This window comes from Oxyura jamaicensis, chromosome 5 (assembly GCF_011077185.1).
Source record: "Oxyura jamaicensis isolate SHBP4307 breed ruddy duck chromosome 5, BPBGC_Ojam_1.0, whole genome shotgun sequence".
NCBI lineage: Eukaryota > Metazoa > Chordata > Aves > Anseriformes > Anatidae > Oxyura > Oxyura jamaicensis.
Window position 1 is genome coordinate 47861212 of NC_048897.1, and position 21186 is coordinate 47882397.

General features: G+C 45.5%; 1 protein-coding gene across 1 annotated transcript in view; it reads left to right on the forward strand.

Moving 5' to 3' along the window:
* Positions 1-20827, forward strand: part of KCNH5 (potassium voltage-gated channel subfamily H member 5) — a 167515-nt gene extending 146688 nt beyond the window's left edge. The window contains exon 11 of the mRNA XM_035328067.1: positions 7443-20827. Coding sequence (XP_035183958.1) covers positions 7443-8390 — 948 coding nt within the window. The 3' untranslated portion in view covers positions 8391-20827. The remainder of the gene's footprint in view (positions 1-7442) is intronic.
* The last annotated feature ends 359 nt before the right edge of the window (positions 20828-21186 follow it).

Sequence of the window (21186 nt, forward strand, 5' to 3'; positions counted from 1 at the left end):
ACAAACAGAAGGACTCAGGTTATTTCCTGTGTATTCATTTCTTTCCCTTCTTCCAACAGTTAAACTTTTAAAATGTAAGTTCATGTAAAATAAAAGGAAAAAAGAAAAAAAAAAAGAACTTCTTAAAAAATAACATTCTAAAAAAATATACTTAATTTCTGAAAAAAAAAAAAAAAAAAAGAATCTTTTACCCTGTAAATATCAACAGTGTATCGTGTTCTCTGTGACCTGCCTAGGTTTAAAAAACACTTTGCTTTTGAACCTGCCAGTCTGGCATGGTCCTCCGTGCAGTCATTGCTCATCCTCCCTCTGCAGCTTTTAAAATAATGGCGCTTATCTGGAAGGACTGGCTGGTGGCTGGGTGGGGAATGCATCCCAGCTGGGAACTGGCAATACCCCAGCATGCTGGAGGGAGTAAAAATAGTATCAGACGAAGGGTATAATGCACACACACACACACAAGCTTTAAAGGAAGGCTTTTTGAAAAGCCTGCTCCGAACTCTGACGTTTGCGCTGCTAGGGGCAGGAGTTCTGGTACTTCTTAACCAGCATCACATGGAAGTTGTCTGGATCCAAGTGACTTGGACAAAGCTCCCTTTTTAGACACCGGAGACAAACAGGCATTTCAGGGTACAGCGTGTCTGACCTGTTTTAGCATCGAGCTGCAGGTGCAATGACTCACAGCCTCCAAGTTTTCTTTCCCTAGGCTGTGCGTGGCTGCTGGAGGATGGATGAGCTCAGTGGTAGACACTGGCTTCGTTAGGTGAACCCTGGTCCAAGGGCCCATGCTCTGGAAGCTGGGTGTGTTTTGTACTTTGTTCTTGGAAGCAGGAAAATAGCAGAGTTCTCTGAGCACAGCATGGATTAGGTTATCCTATGTCCAAATCCCAGGTCTGACACAAATTCACCTCCCTCATTAGCATGAGAAAAAATGGCAATTACTGTTCTACAATGCACTCCAAGACATGAAAATTAATGGTGTTTTATTCCAAACATCTTTGCAAAAGTTTGTTATATGTTGATCAGCCTAGGCATGATTGAAGCATTCATATGTATTATTTTCAGCTGTATTTGTTGCTATATTTTTTACCATTGTTTCCAAAGAAAATGAGGTATATGTGATTGCAGCATTTGTCTGTTATTGGTTGTATCATCAGGAATGTTCAATTCCATTTGTCTGCTTCAGCTAAGCTTGTGAGATAGAGGAAATCTCAAGGATAATTAAATTCCTAAAAAAAATCAGTTGCTGGGTAAAGAAGAAGAGATCTACATTACTGCTTCCATTAAGGAAAAATCAAGCAGATCTCAGATGTTCTGCGGTGTGTTTGGGAGTGGCTGGTCAGTGGGCATCACCTGGCCGTGCTCGCATTCCTGTATGATCTTAGCATGCAGCTCCTGCCAAGTGGGATTGCCCTGTGGGAGGGCACAGGGCTTATTATGGTGCTTGCATGCAGAAAGGGCAAGTGATACACGTTTGAAAACTGGCTTTACTGTGTTGCACAGCTATCTTATTTTGGCTGTTAATATACAGAAATACATGTTTTTGTGTTGGAAACGTAATATAAAATACAATTAAGATTTTGAAGGAAGGAGTAGTATTGTCTTGTAATCACCTTCCATGATTTTAGCTTCATTTTTTTGAGCTGAGAAACTGTCTCGGAAGGGTGAGGAGCCTGCTTACTGCCAACAGCTTTGGAGTCGTAGTTACCATGTTCTGGATGAGAGGAGGGGGACAGACCGTGGGAAATGGGGACTTCTGAATTATCTCAGTTCAGAGTGTCAATGGAGGACAGCTCTTCTCTTTCCAAAAATGAACCTATAGAAAAGAGTGTCACAAACAGCACACCTGGTGAGGACACTGACCCTTTTTATGGGAATTAGGTGGTTGTGTAGGATGTGGACCAGTTCACATCCCTCCAGTGGGATCTGAACACTGGTGAAGGAGCTGCTCTGTGGGTCTCAGCCAGCTGCAAGCAAGCCTTGAGCTCTTCAGTGTGGTCAAAAAGTGGGTGTTTGCCCATAATACAGTCTGCATTGCTGAAGACATCTTGGAAGGTTCCCACTCACCCATGCCAAGCGTTCCCTCTGCTGCTGCATTTTCCAGTTCAGCTCTGGAGCTGTGCTGTCACATGGATCACTGGCATGGTCCCAGTTACAGAGAGCCCTATTTATTTCTTCAAATGTATTAACCTGGATCATTTCACTGATCTGATTTGCAGTGCTGCAGGGGAGGGGAACAGTGAATCGTTGTCTCTAGGGCCACAATATTGAATTAAAGTGCCTTCCAGGATGCTCTTGTGTTAAATAAGAATAAAATGAGAGTGTTCTAGATAAACACATTGAGTTGTGAGTAAACAGATGTGAGGACTTCTACAAGACATTAAATACAGAGGATAGTTACCTCTGGAACAGATACTTCAGTGGTGACCAGCACCCATTAACAACTGTGGCCCCAGTGCAGCCAAATGGCAGGGCTCCCCGTTCTGCCTTACATGGCTGTATGTAGCTGTGGGGCACTGAAATGTGGTGTCTTCTTTGAGTCCCAGTTTCTGGAGCTGAATCAGGCCAGTTCTCACAGGAAAAGGTGTCCCCTTGCTGCAGGACTTTGACCTCCCTTCCCAATCGGGTACATTTGTAGGATGCTTCAGTCTGGGCACCCAGAGCTTATTAGTCACTGGGAAAATCTTAACATTGATGGCTTTGTGTGGCTTCCCCTCTCCTTCCCTCGGTGCACACCTGCTGTGTTCATCACCATCACAACTCTGTGCCCTTTTGTACAGGCTCTCATGAGGAGGAATGTATGTATACCACTAACAACAGCAGTGGGACCTTCTAGGAATGGGACACAATGATCTGTGCTCAATCATTTGCCACTTTTATGAACTTACTGTAATTCTTCAATATTAATTAATTCATGTACTCTAATTAATTTGTCCTTCGGCTGACTTACTAAGAGGTCTTTGCAAATTGAACAAGGTTGTAGAGGGAGGATTTTTGCATTAGCAGTACAAAAAAGGCAACTGAAGATGGGTGCCTTTCAAAGCATCTGAAAAAGCCACAGATTTACCAATTAATTCTTCAGTAGATGGGGATGAGAGGACTTGTGCACATCTCAGCCTGCACAGCTGGCTGCACAGCCTCTCATTGCTGCTGCCCACCTCTGCATGTATACAAGTCAGCACCCCACAGGAACTGCTCCAGTGGGAACATGCCCGTCGCTTCAACTTTCTGACATCTAGTGAGGTGCCCCTTTGGAAGTGACGATGGGCTGGGGTCACCAACATGGCGAGATACTTCTCAGTGAGGTGTGCAGGAAAGGGAGATTGGGAGATCAAACCGAGAATCTCAGGTCACTGTTGTTTCCTCTCTGCCTGCCTCATGGGTAACTGAACCACTGCAGTTCCCAGGACTGACCATTAGTTAACTTTTACTTAACCTTTGACAACTCAGTAACTAATGTCATCCCCATTCCCCTCCCTCCTCAGACAAATACATTAAAAGAAAGAAAAAGAGGAACCTGGTCTCAAGGGATAGGATTTGTGATGCATCGGGGCAGTCTTTTGCAATCCCATCCGTAAAGGAAATGAAGTCTTACACTGAGTCCCTGTCACATTAATGAATTTAGCTCTTGCCAGGAGACCCAAGTGTGGCTCTTTACTCCGTGAGATGTGCTCTGCTCACAGTTAATTCAGTTTCTTCTGATTAATTCCTTTGGGGTTTGTGCCTGTTCCCAGGATATATGTTTCGACAGGCCTATGTGTAACCTCTCCGAAAAGGGTCAGGGACAACTGAAATAGCTCATCCAATTAAAGATTTGAAAATAAGTCTCACTCAAATCACTGAGAAACGTCAGACTGCAGGAGGTGGTTTTTTTGGGTTTATTTATAGAGAAAAGTAGCCACCAATAGTTATTAGTCAATTAATAGAATTAAGTCTCTGTGTAAACACATTTAATCCTGATTTGGCTTCAGTTAAACCACTGTGGAAGTGAATTAAATCCAACCACAAGAAAACATTCATAATATGGAAAAATGTAGTGCTGAGTAACTATCACTGCTGGAATTCAGATCCTAGTGTTGTTTTTTTTTTTTTTTTTTTTTTTTTTTTTTCTTCCCAGTTCTTTGCCTGTGTAAGCAGATCTTTCTTTTCTTTTGCTTGTATGTATTCTAATGATATTGATATCAAGTAGTCCTGACTAAGACTGGATTTCTGCTGTGCTAGGCTTGGTGATTGTTAGGGGTGGACATCCTGGAATGGGAACAGTCTCCATGGGGTGACACAGAGGTGAAATGATTTCCTCCTGGAGACAGAGTGGTTCAGCAAATGGATGAGGACCAAGACCCCGCTCACCAACGTGCTGTAATCTCACACTGTCTGCTGGGACCGTGGAATCATAGAATCACGGGAAGGCTTGGGTTGGGAGGGACCTTTAAAGATCATCTAGTCCTATACCCCCAGCATGGACAGGGACTTCTTTCCCTAGATCAGGTTGCTCAAAGCCCCATCCTGCCTGACTGAGCTCTTTCACTGATGGGGCATCCACAGCTTATCTGGGTAACCTGTTCCAGGGTCTCACCACTGTAAAACCTGTCTGCCTTATATCCAGTCCAAATACGGAGGGATACGGTCTGCCTGTTAATGCATTTCAGAGTGAAAAAGCAAATAGTCACCTATGAACACATCCAGTTTTCATCAGAAAGCTGAGGGGAAGCTGAGGGCTGTGAATCCACAACCACTGCTGCCTTGAAAATATGTCTGTGTTGGAAATACAGCTCCAGTGAGGTCAGTCTTGAGCTCACGAGTCCCAGCTAACCCCAGGATCACCCAGTCCCTGGGCTGCTACAGGGTTCAGGAGGCTTGCTTCTTCAAAGGGGCTCCTGGTATCATTCCAGGGTGTAGCACTTGCTATCACAAGCATAAGAAGAGGAAAAGATTTACCAAAGAGCTCTGCCAGGCTCCCCCCTTAGTCCTACAAGAGGCTGAAGGAGGTGACAGTGGGGTGTCACCTTGGCCACCCATCCCCATGACAGGGATGCATTTAGTTTCCCCCGTGCTGAGCGGCTGCAGCGCTGGGCTGTGGACCCCCGTGCCTCTGGGCTCAGCTACTCTGAGTGACATCCAGCGCAGTGGTTCTGGGGTGAGGCTCTGGCACAGAAAAACATAGCAATTTCCTGGCTTTCAGCAGGGCCCACTTCAGGAGCGTGAAGTACAGTCCGTGTCAAATTAGCAAAGCCTTGGCTTTTCTTTTGCAGAAGGCAGCAGCAGCAGTCATGGGCAATTATATTCTGTGCAGGGAGATAGCCTCTGGATAGAGACATTTTGAACAGAGAGGAGAAAAGGGAGAAATGAAAAAACAAGAGTAGTCTGGGGGAAAAGAAAGGGAGATGAGGATAGTTTTCAGTGAAATGCAGGAGTTTGGAGAGGAAATTAAAAACCACTGCTGTGGGTTTTGTTGTTACCACTCTGGTCTTTACAAACAGCTGGCAGGGTGGAAGTTGTTGGAGTTACCTCAATGCTCTCCCGACCACGTATTCACTGCTGTGTGGGACACGGGAGCACGGCCAGGGTGCAGGCAGCCACCAGCCCTGCAGCATCACCAGCCACCTCCAGCCACCTCCAGTTGGGCACGAGCTGGCTGGGGAGAGGAGGTTGCTCAAAGTTGAAACACGGCTGTGGCCACAGAGCAGGGAAAAATTGGATAGAGGATGTTTACCCCATCCCGGATGTTTCCAAGGACCCAAGCATGCTTGCCTGGCACAGAGGAGCAAAGCTGGATGGGGGACTAGCAGGGGAACCGAGCATCTTCCCCAGCACACAGCCTGGGGACATGGCCTTGTCATCTTCCAGAGGTGCCACACTGCCCTCCAGGGAGAGAAAGGCACAAGCAAAGCAACGCAACCCACCTTCCGAACCTTCATTTAGAAAATGTGGCTTCAACTAAATCTAATTACTTACTTTTTTGAATCAAGGACAACTTCTCTTGCATTTCTTTGCTGTCCCCTGTGGCTTGCCCGAGAGAGTTGCTCCATGAGGGTAGGCACTAATGAAGAGGAGCTGCCAAATGAGTGTATGTGTGCTGCATCTAGGTCAGAGAGTCAGATGAAAGTATCTTCTATGTTTCCCTGCATTTTTTTTTTTTTTTTAAACTGGGCTTCTAATAAACATGTTAACTTTCCAAATTACTATAAGCAGCTGAGTCTATCAGCAGCACACAAGAATATTACTTAGTGCATTTGAAAGCTCTGTAATGAAGCTTTGAAGTCCAGCTCATCCCAGATTCATGCGGGGAAGGAGATGTAGCCACACTCCTCTGCCAGATTCTAAAGATGTGAGACTTGAAAGCAACTATTTCTTTGCAAATGTGGACAGGTGTGAGAAGCCTCTCTTAAAGAAAATTGATACTGCAATATGGGTACTCAAATGGATACTTCAAAATCCACATCTGACTGTCACAGCGTTTTGTTTGTGTATTGAGGGGGCTTTCTTTTACTTTTGTACCAACACTGTCCCTACACAGCCCATATTTGCATCTTATCATGTGCTCCTTTTCAATTTAGTACCATCATCCAGAGAGACAGAGAGTTATCCCATCCTGCCTCAGTCCCACATTCAAGAAAACTGAACAAAACTTTTTTTAAAAAAAGGACCAAAGATTATTTGGGAGTAACGTGCATAAAATCAACAGAAAGATTTTAATTCTGCAGATCCTTCCACGGCTCGAGGCTCGGATTCCTTTTGCTACAGCGAGATTCTGAAGGGTGAAATAACTGCAGCACCAAAAGCTTTCCTCCACATATTAGACATAAAACCTGTTGTGCTGCCGTGTGAAGCCACACGACACGGCACATGGGAAACATAATTGCACCCTCCAGCCACCACTACAACAATAAGCAGAGCTAAAAAGTAGTAGTGCACACATTTGGATTTTCCAGCCTCTGGAAGGGTGTGTGCATTGAATTAAATGTACAGCCATGCAGTCTCTGCTGAATTGCTGTTTCCTTTTGGTCTGTACTAAAGACAGCAAAGGAGCAGCTTTGTGTGTGAGCAATGGGTAGGTGCGTACCATTGTGTTTGGGTTCTTGCTCGCTTGCTTTCTTCTCTTTGTTCAGTTTCTTTCTTTCTGGCGTTGTCGGGGTAATTTTAGTTCATCTTATGTCTTCTGCATCAAAAACACAGGTAAAAAACACTTTCAATCTATACCTTTAAGAAAGCGTGTGTATGTATGTGTATGTATGCACACCATCGATGCAGTGGCAAATATCAGAGGTCACAATGCTTTGATCAGCTCCATTTGAATTCACTGTAAGAAGCTGAGACAGAGAGGAAGGAAAAACGTCTGATCACCCTTAGGGACCTTTCTGTTTCCCCATCTTCCAGTAACATTTGCCGTACTGTTGTATTTGATGTCCTGTGATTGACTGTTTTGGACTTATCCCCCATAGATCATCTTCCGGAAAATCAGCGATGTCAAGAAGGAGGAAGAGGAGCGCCTGCGCCAGAAGAATGAGGTGACGCTGAGCATCCCTGTGGACCACCCCGTGAGGAAACTCTTCCAGAAATTCAAACAGCAAAAGGAGATGCGTAATCAAGGCTCAACCCACATCGACCCGGAAAGGAACCAGCTTCAGGTGGAAAGCCGGAGCGTGCAGAACGGGGCCTCCATCACGGGCACCAGTGTGGTCACCGTGTCTCAGATCACCCCCATCCAGACGTCCCTGGCTTACGTGAAAACCAGTGAGGCTGTGAAGCAGAACAACAGGGATGCGATGGAGCTCAAGCCCAATGGAAATGGAGACCAAAAATGTCTCAAAGTGAACAGCCCCATGCGGATGAAAAACGGGAATGGGAAAGGATGGCTTCGGCTGAAGAACACGATGGGGACCCACGAGGAGAAGAAGGAAGACTGGAACAACGTCACAAAGGCTGAGTCGATGGGGCTGCTCTCGGAGGACCCCAAGTGCAACGACTCGGAGAACGGTGTAAATAAAAACCCACTGAGGAAAACAGACTCTTGTGACAGTGGAATAACAAAAAGTGACCTTCGCTTGGATAAAGCCGGTGAGACTCGCAGCCCCCTGGAGCACAGCCCCATTCAGGCTGATGCTAGGCATCCTTTCTACCCTATTCCTGAGCAGGCCTTACAAACCACGCTGCAGGAAGTCAAGCACGAACTCAAAGAAGATATCCAGCTGCTAAGCAGCAGGATGGCTGCCCTTGAGAAACAGGTGGCAGAAATTTTAAAAATATTGTCTGAAAAGAACGTACCCCAGGTCTCCTCCCCCAAGTCTCATTTATCACCCCAGCGGCCCCCCCAGATACCCTGCCAGGATATTTTTAGCGTTTCAAGGCCTGCATCACCTGAATCAGAAAAAGATGAAATCCACTTTTAGCATATACCTATGTGTATATATGTATACAGTATATATGCAGAGGTGTATATATACCTTTATACATATATATGTGTGTGTATAAGGTAAATATATATACATATATATTTTCACTTGCATCCAATATGACTTGAACACACCAAGGATTTTGATATGTAAATATTTGCATGTCCAGCTGGATTCTGGCCTGCCAAAGAAAACAATTATTAACATAGATATTGCTTGTATAATATGCAGTTGACTGCATGCACACTTTACATTTATTTATAATCTCTATTATGTAATAAAAGAATGACTTTTGTTTAACAAAGGCAATGTACTATTTAAAGAATCAGGGTCTAACCTGCCAATATTGCCATGACAGTTTTGATCTCAGGCTGGGTGAATTGAGCTTTTATTTCCTCACTGTCTTTTCTGCCGAGTTAGACAGTAGGTTAACACGACGTGGTCGACACGTTCAGACTCCAAGTAGTACTGTTTCCTCTTATCATTCCATTACAATATACTGTATATTTGGTGATAAATTCCCCCGCTCCCCTTGAAGGGAGGGCTTAGCTCAGTCGCCAGGGAAGGGCACCGTGTCGGGTGCTGGGGTAGATCACTGGAATTGATTCATGTGGGTGTTGTGCATGCACAGCCTTTTCTTTCGAGTATCCTCCTGCTCTTTTAACATCATAAGACATAGTAGCGGTGATTTATGTAACGAATTGAAACAAACAGAACATCTCAGCTGCACGCGCTGTGTATTTGGGGGTAACGCCTTTCTTGAAAGCCTCCTTTTCACGGATGAGATTTCTACTGAACTGTTAGCGTGACATTATGCAGAATCTCTTTGCAGCACTTAGCAACAGTGTCCGCTTCTGTCAGTATCTTCATTAGGATGTCCCTTTTTTTGCAGAACTGAGGTTGCTCTCTGGCTGTCCCCCACATTGCCCCTGGCAGAAAAACTTTGCACAAGATCTGAGCAATTGTGCTTCAGCTCCTCAGGAGCCAGGTGAGCAGATTTGGAAGCCTGAAGTTAAAAGGCTGCAGTTAATCCCCCTCCACTCTTTTCTGAGGCTGTTTATCAGTCTAAAACTACCTTTGAGAAAGAGAAAATTACCAGTCAGGATGTGAAGTTGGTGATGGTGAATTTCCCTTTAGCCTGAGGCATTGGACAGTGATGTTTGGGTGGGAGAGTGTTTTGTAGAGATGAAGCCCTTCCTCAGGCATTGACTGCTGCTCTTGCCTTGCACATGCTGAAGGTTTCAGTGGCTGGGGTGTTGTGATCCGAGTCCCAGCTCTCTGTGCCCATACAATCAGTCATTGGGCACATTAGGTCTGTGTTGGATGCCCTGGCCCTCCTCTTGGCTGGTTCCCATCAGCATCTCCTCCTCCTGAACCACTCTCCCACCTCCAGCAGCTAGGCTGGTGCGTTGCCCCTCATGATGGCTCTGCAGGGCTGCAGCAAGACAGGCTTTTGCATGGGCCCCTGATTCTTCTGCTCTTTGAAGCTGAGATCTTGGAGTCTGCCTGGGTCTGCACTTGAGTGTGGTGGGTTTTTTGCTTCTCTGTTTGCAGCGAGTGAGAATCCAGGCACATGTTTCTCATAGCAGAAATGGCCATTGTGGCTTCAGAGCCACTGCTGGTACAGCTGGGGTCTGGCACAGCTGCGTTCACTGGCTCCTTCAGAGAAGGATATCCCCACCACACATCTATGGCCTCTGGCATCAAGGTCCTGTGTCTTCAAAAGTGCCTTGAGTGAAACATATTATGTACAACAAGGCATCGCTATCAATCAGGTAAACAAAAGGCATGGTTATAATTAGTGGGCATCCTTACCAGACACCAGTGCCAGACATTTTACTTCATATTAGGAAGCTAAGCTAACTAAATAAATTCCTGAGAAACCAAAAAATCAAAATCAGAATCAAAATAAAACAACATAACAAAAACAGCAACATTTATGGTAGTGGCAATTAGTAACCTGCATCTTAGGGTGATCATATCTCCTGCTGTGAAATCCAATCCCATAAACTCCAAAAAGATCACAAGAAAGCCAAAGAAGTCATTGCTTCTGTTGTGTCAGTTCATGGAGGGAAGACAGTGATCTTTCCAATTTGCTGTTCCTTTCGGGCCCATTTCTGCCTCTCTTCCAGTCCCTTTCTTCAGGAAATTATAGATGAAAAACTAAGAGTAAAAAGTCACCGAAAGGGACAACTCTTCCCAAAGACAGGCGGTGAGGCTGCCTCCTCATTATAGCTTTCTGCAGCTGCAGTTGCTGCTGTCAAATTAGGCAGCTGTGCTTTGCAGCTGCTCTTCTAACAGGAATACAAATCTGCAAGCGCGCAGCCCTGCTGTGGTCTGCAGGGACAAACTGCAGAACAGCAAAACCTTCGGGGTCCCGCTCTAAACCCTGCCCTGCGACTGTGAAAGGGTCAGGGGTTATGGGGTTAAGGAGTCACAGGGTTGCTGCAGGCTGCTGGAGTATGCACGGACCTTGTGGGTAACAACTTAAGTGCCAAGTTTTGAAGATTTGACTGTTCTTGCCTGGCTGGGGTCGCTGGCTCAGACAGACACACAGCACCTTACCCCACTGCCCCACCAGTTGCTGAGCCCTGCAGGCTGTCTGGGCTGGGGCTCGGTGAAGTTCCAGGGTGCAGGACTGTGCCATGAGGTGGTGCTGCAAAAGAGCCAGCAGGGTGGTGGGGTGACTGTTGGACAGCTTTAGCCTTAATGGCATTCCTCTGCCTTTCTGAGGGACTTTCTTTCTTTCTCTGTGGTTGATGTTAATTCTAGCTAGAACTGCATGGCATGCAAAGGGATCTGTTTGGTTCACCTTGCCAGTCAAGTGTAACTTTGTGCCACCTTACAACATGAGAACATGTAACAGGATTCATTTGACCTTGAAAATTTTTCAAGTCCAGAACGTTTATTGAGGTTCAAGTGCAACTGTACTGGTTAAAATGCGTACTGGCTAAAAGCTGTAAATAATGTAAAATAGCAAGTTCATGAAACAAAGACAGCGTTTCCAGGCTTGCTGGTCCTGGTGCTGCTTTGACGCTGGTGTTGTCCCTCGCAAGGTCAGTGGGACCAGCTGGGGCCTGGCACCAGGCAGCAGTAGGATCAGTGCGATGGTGTCTTGCAAACAAACGCGATAAACTTGAGCTACAGATGGACTCCCCTCACCTCTGTGTGCTGGGGGTGCAGCTGGAGGCCCAATTTGCACGATCAGCTCTGATGGCTACTGCTCTGAAAATTCGGCCTGTACAATTGTGAAGTGCTTTGCCTCCAAAATTTCATTTCACTTTGTTTCATGGAGTTGTTACCAGGGCACTTCCAGCTTTCCCCTGTCCTCGTGGCTGTGCATGATGCGATCAAGCGTGCTGCCGGCTGGGGCAATCCCTCTCTGTCCAAGAAGCAGGAGTCCTCGTGGTGCGGTTCAGGCTTGACTGAAAGCAACCACCCACAGCTGTAAGAGCAGTATGGGAAGCAATGCGCCTCTTCCAGCTGAGCCAGCACTGAAGCAGCTACGTGCCGCGTGGACGGAGCTCTCGGCTTCCTGCTTCCCTTTCCCTTAGGAGCTGCGTGCCAGGACAGATGTTCCTGCCACACCTGGTAACGCGGTTGTAGCACTCACCTTGTGCGCTGTGTGTTCAAAGCATTTTACTACTCACACACAAGTGGATTTTATCTTTCTGGACACGATACAAATAGAAATAAAATGTGTACAGAAAAGTAAACACTTTCTGGAGCAAGCGAACTAGAGTACCTTGAATAGCATTTTTGTGTAACGTTACCTGTGTGAGATAGAACAGCACTTCAGGATAATAGCTGAAAAAAATAACTACTGTAGTGAAGATATAGAAGGGAAATATCCCTCGGTTCTTCCGATTTTGTATTTGTAAGTCCTGTTTTCCCTCTTTCTGTCTTTGCCACAGGACAGGGGTTAGAGCAGAGCTGACTTTGGAAGTGACAAACTTAAGCTTTGCCAACTTTTCTTTTCCCTGTTCTGCAGAAGTAGCACAACTGTAGGGACTTGATGCTGCTGGCACTGAAGTTTGGGCTCATTGCTAGCTCCAAATTCAGTCTTCATTTTACCACCATGCGGAAAGCAACCCTGTTGTTACACAGGTGTGAACTGAAGCTTGAATCTGATGAACATATTGGACCTTAAAGTGTATTTTGGATTCCAGGACAATTTTAGAGAACTGGCAGCTGCAGAAATAATGTTGCACTATTTGCAAGCCACGGGCAGTCACTCTGGAAGTAACTGAGACCGCTAAGCAGACATCATCATTTGCACAGGTCAGAAAACAGATATTGTGATCACGAAATAGCTTGGAGGCTTTTTGGGGGAAAAGACATCCTGAACTGAAGGAAAAAAAAAAAAAAAAAGCCAATGTTTTCATATGCAATTTATGAGTGAGGAGGAGGACGTGGAATATATCATGGTGACTTGACACTTTTTTACTTGGATTTCGAGCATTTAGAAAACCCAAACCTATCTTTTCGGATGTCAGAACTGGACAGATGATTCTTAAAATAAATAATTTTTTTGTAAGTGAGGTGGCATCAAAGTGATACCCGTTTAAAAACAAAAATGCATTAAAATGCCATTTTGCTACAGAAGAGAGTTTTAACAGGTTTTGTTATCATTGTTTTTAACAGGCTGTATCTAAAGGCTTTATTCAATTCTTCAATTCTTTTTTTCTTTTATTTATTTTTTTTCAAAAGCTTCTCTGTGAACACATATCTTCAGGTGTATAGGATCTATAGTGCTTTATAGTCTTGCTGCTGACATACTTGTCAGAGAAGTGGGGTTCCTTCGTAGAAAAGCATCTCTTCGTGGTGGCCTGTGCTCCGTGACTCTCCAATTCTGAGCTGCAACCAGAGCTGTGGCATCAAACAGCAGTAGTTTACATTAGTTCACATTTTTCTTGGCACTTCTGTATCTGCACTGATTTCCTTCAGGAAATTTAAGGACGGAAATAGAAAAGTTGACGCTGTCGGTTTTCCCAGATGACCCCAGTCCTTCACCTGTGTCTGCTGCCAGAGCAGCACATTCGTGTGCAGCCCACAGGGAAGGAAGGTTTGATCAGGCTGGATTTCCACATCTGAGAGCAGTCTTTCTAATTTCCCCCTCCATTTTTTCAAGCAGCTAACAGTATCTCTAAATGTTTTCATTGTTTTTAATATGCTATAGTGTATTTCAAAATGAAGTAAATTCTTAAAGCAAATTGCTGGATGGAGACAAGAAGTCCACATTACTTTTGGCAGGAAAGCAAGGCATTTTTTTTTACTGACATCAAGAATATTGTACAAAGATCAGCTTTGTGATACTTAACGAATGACAAAATAAAATCATCCTTACTGAGGGTGCATTTAGTCGTACAGAAAATTGACCTTGTGTTTCACTGTGGGACAAGAAGGCAGATATTGATTTTGAACACTCAAATGATGCAACCATTCAGAAAGGGCTTGTCCAGGCCATAATAAATACATTAAATTAATTTGTTATGTTATGTTAATCAGCCTTTTGTTGCAAGGCAGGTGGAGCCAGGTATCTGGGGCAATATTCTCACAAACTTTTCTATCTATAGTTTCTAAAGATAAGTATATTTCATGATTTTCTGCTTGGACATGTAAGCATGCTTGGCCCACAGTCTGAGACTATTGGTGTACACCAGTTCTGTATCTGGCCGTCCTCCATGAGTATGTCAATTAGCCGTGATTAAAAGCCCTGTAAAAAGGGCTTTGTATTAGGTTGGGCTCAGCCACCCCTGTGACATGACAGTATGTTATCAGGCCCAGAGTAGATTCAATTCAGACCAAGCAGTGGCAGTCTATATGTTTCTGCCTGCCTGCAAAGGATGTGTACACACGTCTGGCGTGTATATACCTGCTTGTTTGGAACAGGGACTCAGAGCTGGCCCGTTGAAGACAGGTGTTTCAGGCAGATGGGATAAATCGCGCTCAGGACGTGTCAGTCTCTCATCATTTACTGTAGACTAATGACTTTAGATTAGACACTTGATTTGTAGACTGCTGGAGGGTAAGTGAAGTGAATCCAACTCGTAACTCAAGGCTGATCCTGCTTGTAAAACAAGGTGCCCCGAAAAAGGACTGCTTACCATCTTTCCAGCACAAGAGTACTTTCTGCAGATGTGACCAGCCCAGGGAAGATTGAAATTTCTCAGCATGCAGCCCAAAACAAAGTATGCAACTCCTAAACTGCTTAAGACAGCTCCCTAAGGACACTCAGATGCTCAGTTCTTGGCCTGTGATGGCCATTTTTTTTAACTTCTTACCCCAATATTGTGGCAAATTAGTCCAGGGTGCCCCGCTTTCACAGGTATATGGCAATCATGATGCTCTTACACAATGGCAAGGCATGGACAGGAATCACCCGTCACCTTCTGGACAGTGAAAGGCTGCCACCTATTTGGGATTTTTGGCTGCTATGGGACACCAAGGATGCCAGGAGTCATAGCTGAGCTGTGTTATGCTGTGGAAAGAGGCCAAGGCTTGGCAATGTTCAACAAAGGGAAAAATGTGGTGGAGATCTTCCAAAGTTTTAGCAGAGAGCTTCCAAGGTAGAGAATGGCCAGCCATCAGATGATTGCCCAGACTGCAGCAGAGCCCTGGCTCTGAGATGGGCAGCGAGAGAGGAGAAGAAAGGACATAAAGAACGAGGGTCCCAAACTGGTAGCAATATTCCACTGAAGTCCGTATTTACTCGTCTCTGTATAGTGGCTGTTTGTGCTTCGTAATTTGTTTATATGTGGATATAGAGAGAGATGACAGTAGGGAAAAGTAAAGGCTTCAGGGGAGGCTTGCCAGAGACCTGTTGGAAGGGGGGGCATACGTTATCTGGACTGTGCAGCATCACAGTGAATGGACCTGTCCTTGGCATTGGCCTTGCTTTGAGTGGGGGATTGGACCAAAGGATTGCCAACAGGTCCCTTCTGAGCTGTGGTGTTGCATCATTTGGTGCTTCTGGAGGTTTTCCCCTCACAAATAGAGAGGAGGTGAAGGTTGAAGGTTCTTAGCTATGTCTCATTGTTTTCTGGTTTTCGATTTAAATAGCATACTGAGGAATGTGTTAACCATTTTCAGGATAAAGAATGTTTCTAAGAGCTGATACTTATCAAACAGACACCGGAGAAATTTGGCATAGTCTAAAACTACGGCAAATAAATGAATTAAAGCCCTTCGCTGGTATCAGCTACATCCACACTCGGTGCCAAAGGCTGAGAAAAATGGCTCGGTGACTGTGCGGTTTCTGGAAGCGGTGGGCTAACACAGATACATCAGCAACACCCACTCCCTCTTCCAGCCTCTTCCCCAGCCCAGAGAAAGGTGATTACAGTGTCTCAGAATGCCATAAAAATCAATAGCATTTGAGCTGTTTTTCAGTGTTGCACTGGCAGAGATGCACATCCAAGGTTAGTGCGAACATGTGAAGGGCAGTGGCAAGTGGGTTTCTCCTAAGCAGCTGGATCTGGGGGGTTATTCTTACCCCTCTGGGTTCAGTCTGCTCCTCTCACTGCTGGTGTGTGGACACCATTGCTCAAACAGGCTGGGTTTGTCCATAGGGTCTGGGTACGTCTTTGGGCCCATGCACATCCCTGGAGGCTGCTCTGGCCCCACTCCCAGACTCCCCCTGTTTTCCTAGGGTAATATTACAGCCACATTCCAAGGTTTACTCCTGGTTCTCTTAGATTTAGCTGGAAAACTTTTTTTTTTTTTTTTTTTTTTTTCTAGACTCTAACCTCCTGCATGTCCATGATGGCTCACAGGGTTACTCAAAAAATCCTTTCCAAATGGTGGCTTAGCAGCAAGTCCCCAGATAAATCAGGAACACCAGGGCAAACCTGCCAGTCTCAGTGCATTATTTTATTAAAGAAACTTTTTTTTTTTTTTTAATGTCTATATCTTTGGCTCTTCTGTACGATCTTTAACATTGTAGTGTCCCATAAGGATAGCAAGGACTAGAGCAGTTGTGTTTTTTTATTTAGTCCTTTTAATGGTAAGGGGAACTCAAATGAGACATTACCTGCACAGTCCATCCAGCACCTGCCATGTGTGACCGTTTTCTGTTTTCCTCCTCCAACTACACCTAAGGTGAAGTTCAGCACGAGCGGCACTTTGAACTGATGCCTCGTAGCACTAGGAAGAGTCCTCTTCATTTCCCCCAGCAGACCCAAGGTCTCTGCTCAACAGTTCCCTGTGTGTTACACCAGGACACTCAGGCGCTTTGCTGTCCTGGGCTCGGTTTCAGAAGAATTTCCCACGTTGTTGCACCTCATCTCTCTGCCATCACTTGGTTTTCTTAGAGAAAAAAAATAAAATAAAAAAAATGTGCTGGCGTCCAGCTCCTCCAGCTGGTGGGGGAGGAGAAGCAGTGGTGCCATAGCCAGCGCTTTTAGGATGATGTCTGGGAATCCAGCAGCACTCGAGGCTGCTGTCAGGACCATTACTCCAGGTCACAGTTCAGTTAGTAAATTGGGTGTATTACCCAAGCTCTCATGGAAAGTGTGTTTGTTTTTGTTTTTGTTTTCTAAAGCAAAACATAATTTGTGCTCTGCTTTTAATTAGTCCTCTGGTGTCCCTGCTGGATTAATTACTGCCGCCTTCACTTGCATCATCAGATGTTGTTTGGACACAGCTTCTTTTTGCTTTTTTTCTCTCACACTTTTTTTTTTTTTTCATTTTTTTCTTTTTTCTTTTGGTATAATTAGGAGTCCTGGCATTAAAACAAGCTCAGTTTGGTGGTACTTAAAAATTACAGAGCTGAAACCTCACCTAAACGGGTAGCTTAAACCTGTCCTTTGAATACCAAAAACGCCACCGCATGTTCAAATCTCATGGCTTTGGGATCACCGGCACACCAGTGTTTGAAATGCCGTAAATGTGTGAATGTCCTCCTGAAACCAAGAACAAAAGTGTATTTTTTGTTCTTCCGTGATGTGGCTCTTAGGAAGGGACTGTGGGTGCAAGGGTGCGATGGCTCCTTCCAGCTCTTGCTACTGCCGGTGGATGCTCTGTAGGTCCCCAGCCTTGTTTTTTGACTTAAGGGCCAAGTGCCACTGACTGCATAATTCTGTCAAGTGGTAAATTCAATTTATCGAGTGGGAGAGGCAGCAGCTCGCAATAAGGCAGGATTTGGGCTTTAAAAGTCTGCCTTGTGGGAACTGGGCAAGCTACCAGAAAGACAATAAAGGATTTATCTGGCAACGCATACCAAAGGAACACTAAACATGCGAGCGGGAGAATTTATTGATACCAGTGAAAAAGCTCATTAGCGTTAAAGTGCAGAGCAACTCTGTAAATGTACCTTTCAACTGCCCCAATAAAATCCCCGTACTCAGACGAGGGGAACTGAGGCTTTGTTGCTGTGCGGTGCAGAATCGGCTAATCAGCGTGCCCAGAAAATTTCGCACACAGAACGACTCCCCAAATGGAGTAGTTAGCCCTGTTTTACCAGCGTAGACAAATTCCACAAATAGCCTCAACCTACTTCCCCGGCCGCTAGTCTGACGGTGATTCAGAGCTGTTCCTGCAGATGGTACCGTGGTGTTTCTCGTAGGCAGGTTTGTTCCCTTCCTTGCTTGTCACTGGTGGTCGGTTATTTGCTCTTCAGGAAATCTGGGGCCCTGTAAGGGAGGTGGGACCCAACAGGAAACCTGCAGCTCACAGGGGTGCAGTGGAGATGAGGATTCACCACATTTTAAAGTAAAACATCCTGGTAGTAAAAATATTGCTCGTGCTCTCCTTTTTTCTCTTTCTTTCTTTGTTTTCCCTCCTCCCTACCTTGACCCTTTTCTTTTCTTCTTGCCTTGATTATAGGGCTATCTGTCGACTTGTAGCTACAGGAAGATTGAATAAGTTATGCTGCCCCAGCAGATCTAATGAGATAATTATCTGTTTTGCTATTTGTGTTCAGAAGAAATAATGTGCTAATAGGAGCTGCAGAAGAAATAATGTGCTAATAGGAGCTGCAGTCAGGGCTGATTTGTTAATGCCCTGCTTAAATACCAGCCGGTGGCCCAGTGGTTCAGCCAAGTGGCCTCAGCAGCTGTTCTAAATGGTGCTCTTCATTTGGGAGGTAAATATTTTGAGGCTTCAAGCATCCCGTGTAAGAATTCCTGTTAAGGTCAGGAAATCTTTCTGTTAATTTCTCTAAGCCAGGTCTGAAGCACCAAGGCAGGGAGTTGTGGTGTGGGCTGAGCTTTCTGAAAACTGAGAACTGCTGGTACCGGAATTTTAATTTCAGGCCATTGCTTAATGCAAATGGGTCCAAGTTTCCCTGCCCTACAAAATGCTGCATGCCAAACGCAGGCAGAAATGGAGAGGATGTGTTTGAAGCTTGGGACAGCTAGGTAAATTGCCATAAAATCAGCTGAACCGATCTGGGAAAGGGCACTTTTTAATTAATACATATTTGAATCCAAATTCTCGGTGTCTGAACTGTCAGTAATCTCCATCCAAATTAACTGCTCAAAATTCATGACTGTCTAAAATAGACTTACACATGCCAGGTAGATCAGCTGTGCAAACTCTCTCTGGGGAGAAGCCCAGATAAAAATAAAGTTATTATTTCCGCCACGGAGAGGGCCGATGACAAAGGCAGGAGGTTGTGCACCAGGTGCTGGGAGGCTTTGAATCCTGCCCAGCCTCCTCCGTATCCAGCGCTGTTGGCTCAAAGTGGTCCAAAGGTCTGAGCTTTTGGGTCCTGGTGCGTTTCCTCGTGTCCAGCCACACCTGGAGTGGAGCAGAGCATCATGTAGGGAAGGGGTAGGACCTCATGCAGTGTGGCCCCCTCCCCAAACCGGGCCCTGAAAGGTGAATTCCCAGCTCTGTGAGATGCCACGGGAGTTTTGGCACACATTTTAGGATTCCTCCCCTGCCTCCTCCATCCCTTTGAAATGCTTATCAGTTCCCACTCATGTTTAGGGACCTAGTCATCCCAGGCTCTTAAAGGAAGAAAGAGATGGAGAATAGGTACTGGGAGGAGAGGGGGACGAGGAGTGGGCACGTTCCTTTGTCTCTGTGCTCCCTCAGCCCCCTGGTAGTGTCTGGTGACAGCATCCACATAAGGCTGGCTCAGGCTGTTCACCCCTTTGGTGGCAGGTGGAGACTTTTTAACCACTGGCATCTCAGAGGACCCCAGTGCCATCAAGACGCTGTACTCTCTTCCTAGCTTCTTTTCCCCTAGGCTCCCCCCCCTCCCCCTGGATGACAGCTGAGAACTAAACTGAGCCAGGAGCTGCTACACCACTCACGTGCATGGGGAAAAGGCAGAACCCCAAAACCAGCCCAGCCCAGCCTTGCCAGGCACCCCATGGTCCGTGCTGAGCGCCCATCCCAGCCATAACCTGCCTTCCCCATCTCCTTCTGTGCTGAAATGCAGCCACGTGGCCAAGATGTGGGATTTTTCGTGTCCCTGGGAGCTGTGCATTGCCAGCCCAGGGCTCACTGACTCGCTCAGCACCCTTGGGCACCCAGCAGGGCCATCCCGCAACGCTAATCCCTGGGGTTTGTGTGAACGGCTCCATTCAAATTAGCAGGACTTTCTTCTGAGTGAGGATTAGTCAGAGGGGCACCATGGGCTTTAAAACCTTTCACAGAGTAACTGCAGCTTTTGAATGTATGTGATTCACAGACACTGGACTGAAGGGAGAAATATTTTGGGAAAACTCTTTTTTTTATTTTATTTTTTTTTCAAGGGAGAAATTGGGGGAAAAGGTTATGCTCGAATAATTATTATTATTTTTTGTTACTACTTGCTGCTCTTTGTACACTAGCCAATGCAAACAGCACTCATGTTACTGACGAGACTTTTGAAGAGCCCAGCTCTCTTTTTTGCTGTTGTTAATATACTGAGGATTTGGGGGGATTTTAAATGCCTCTGCCTTTCAGGATTATTTCTACAAAAGCAATTAAGAACTGTATTTTGACAGCAGAAAGCTTGTAAAAACTAGAGGAAAAATAACAATAATAAAGCATCTGAGACCGAACAGCTAGAACAGGAATGCACCTCTGCTACCATATCTGAAATCCGCGAAGCGATCACGAGCAGCATGAAGGAAGGCCCATCTCCCTCCCTGCAGGACACCTCACATCAGCCCACACGGAGCGGATGCTGCCTGACCGAGGAGGAAGGTGTGGGACGTGGCTGCCCCGTCACTGCCACGGGCAGTCGGCCGAACCGGGTGAAGCCACAGCAAGTTTCTCCTTGCACTTTTCTGTTTTGCTGAATTTCAACGACAAGGAAAAACGTGGGTCACTTTAAAAGCATTGGCAGACAACTGTTTCTAACCCAAAGGATTATGGGTTTTAGCACAATGAACTGTACTTCTTCAGGGAGGATCAACTTTGATTTTTTTTTTCCACACGTCTTTATTTACATGTGGCTATATTTTCATTGATACAGAATAAAAAGTGCATTTTATTGACCTTGTCTTCTTGCGTTGCTGCTTCCCATGAGCTCTGGCACCACAAAAGATAGCTCCTGTTTTCCTGGCCAAAGCCGAACGTGGTTTGTTGGGATTAATGAGCCAAATGTAATCTTATTTTTAGGAGGCTTGGGGGTGGGGGTGACACATAGATCTGTTGTTAGAAGAGAGCTTGAGAACAAGAGGTACGATGTTTGGCCTTCCTCCTCACTAGCCTGAAGGCAATAGGAAGTAAGTCAAGCTGAGCTGGGCACGGATCACATCCATAAAATTTTGTAGCATTTAATGCTCCCCCCAACCCCATAGCAAACTGGGAGGAAGAGCGAATACTTTAGATGGATGATAAGTATTTGCTTGTC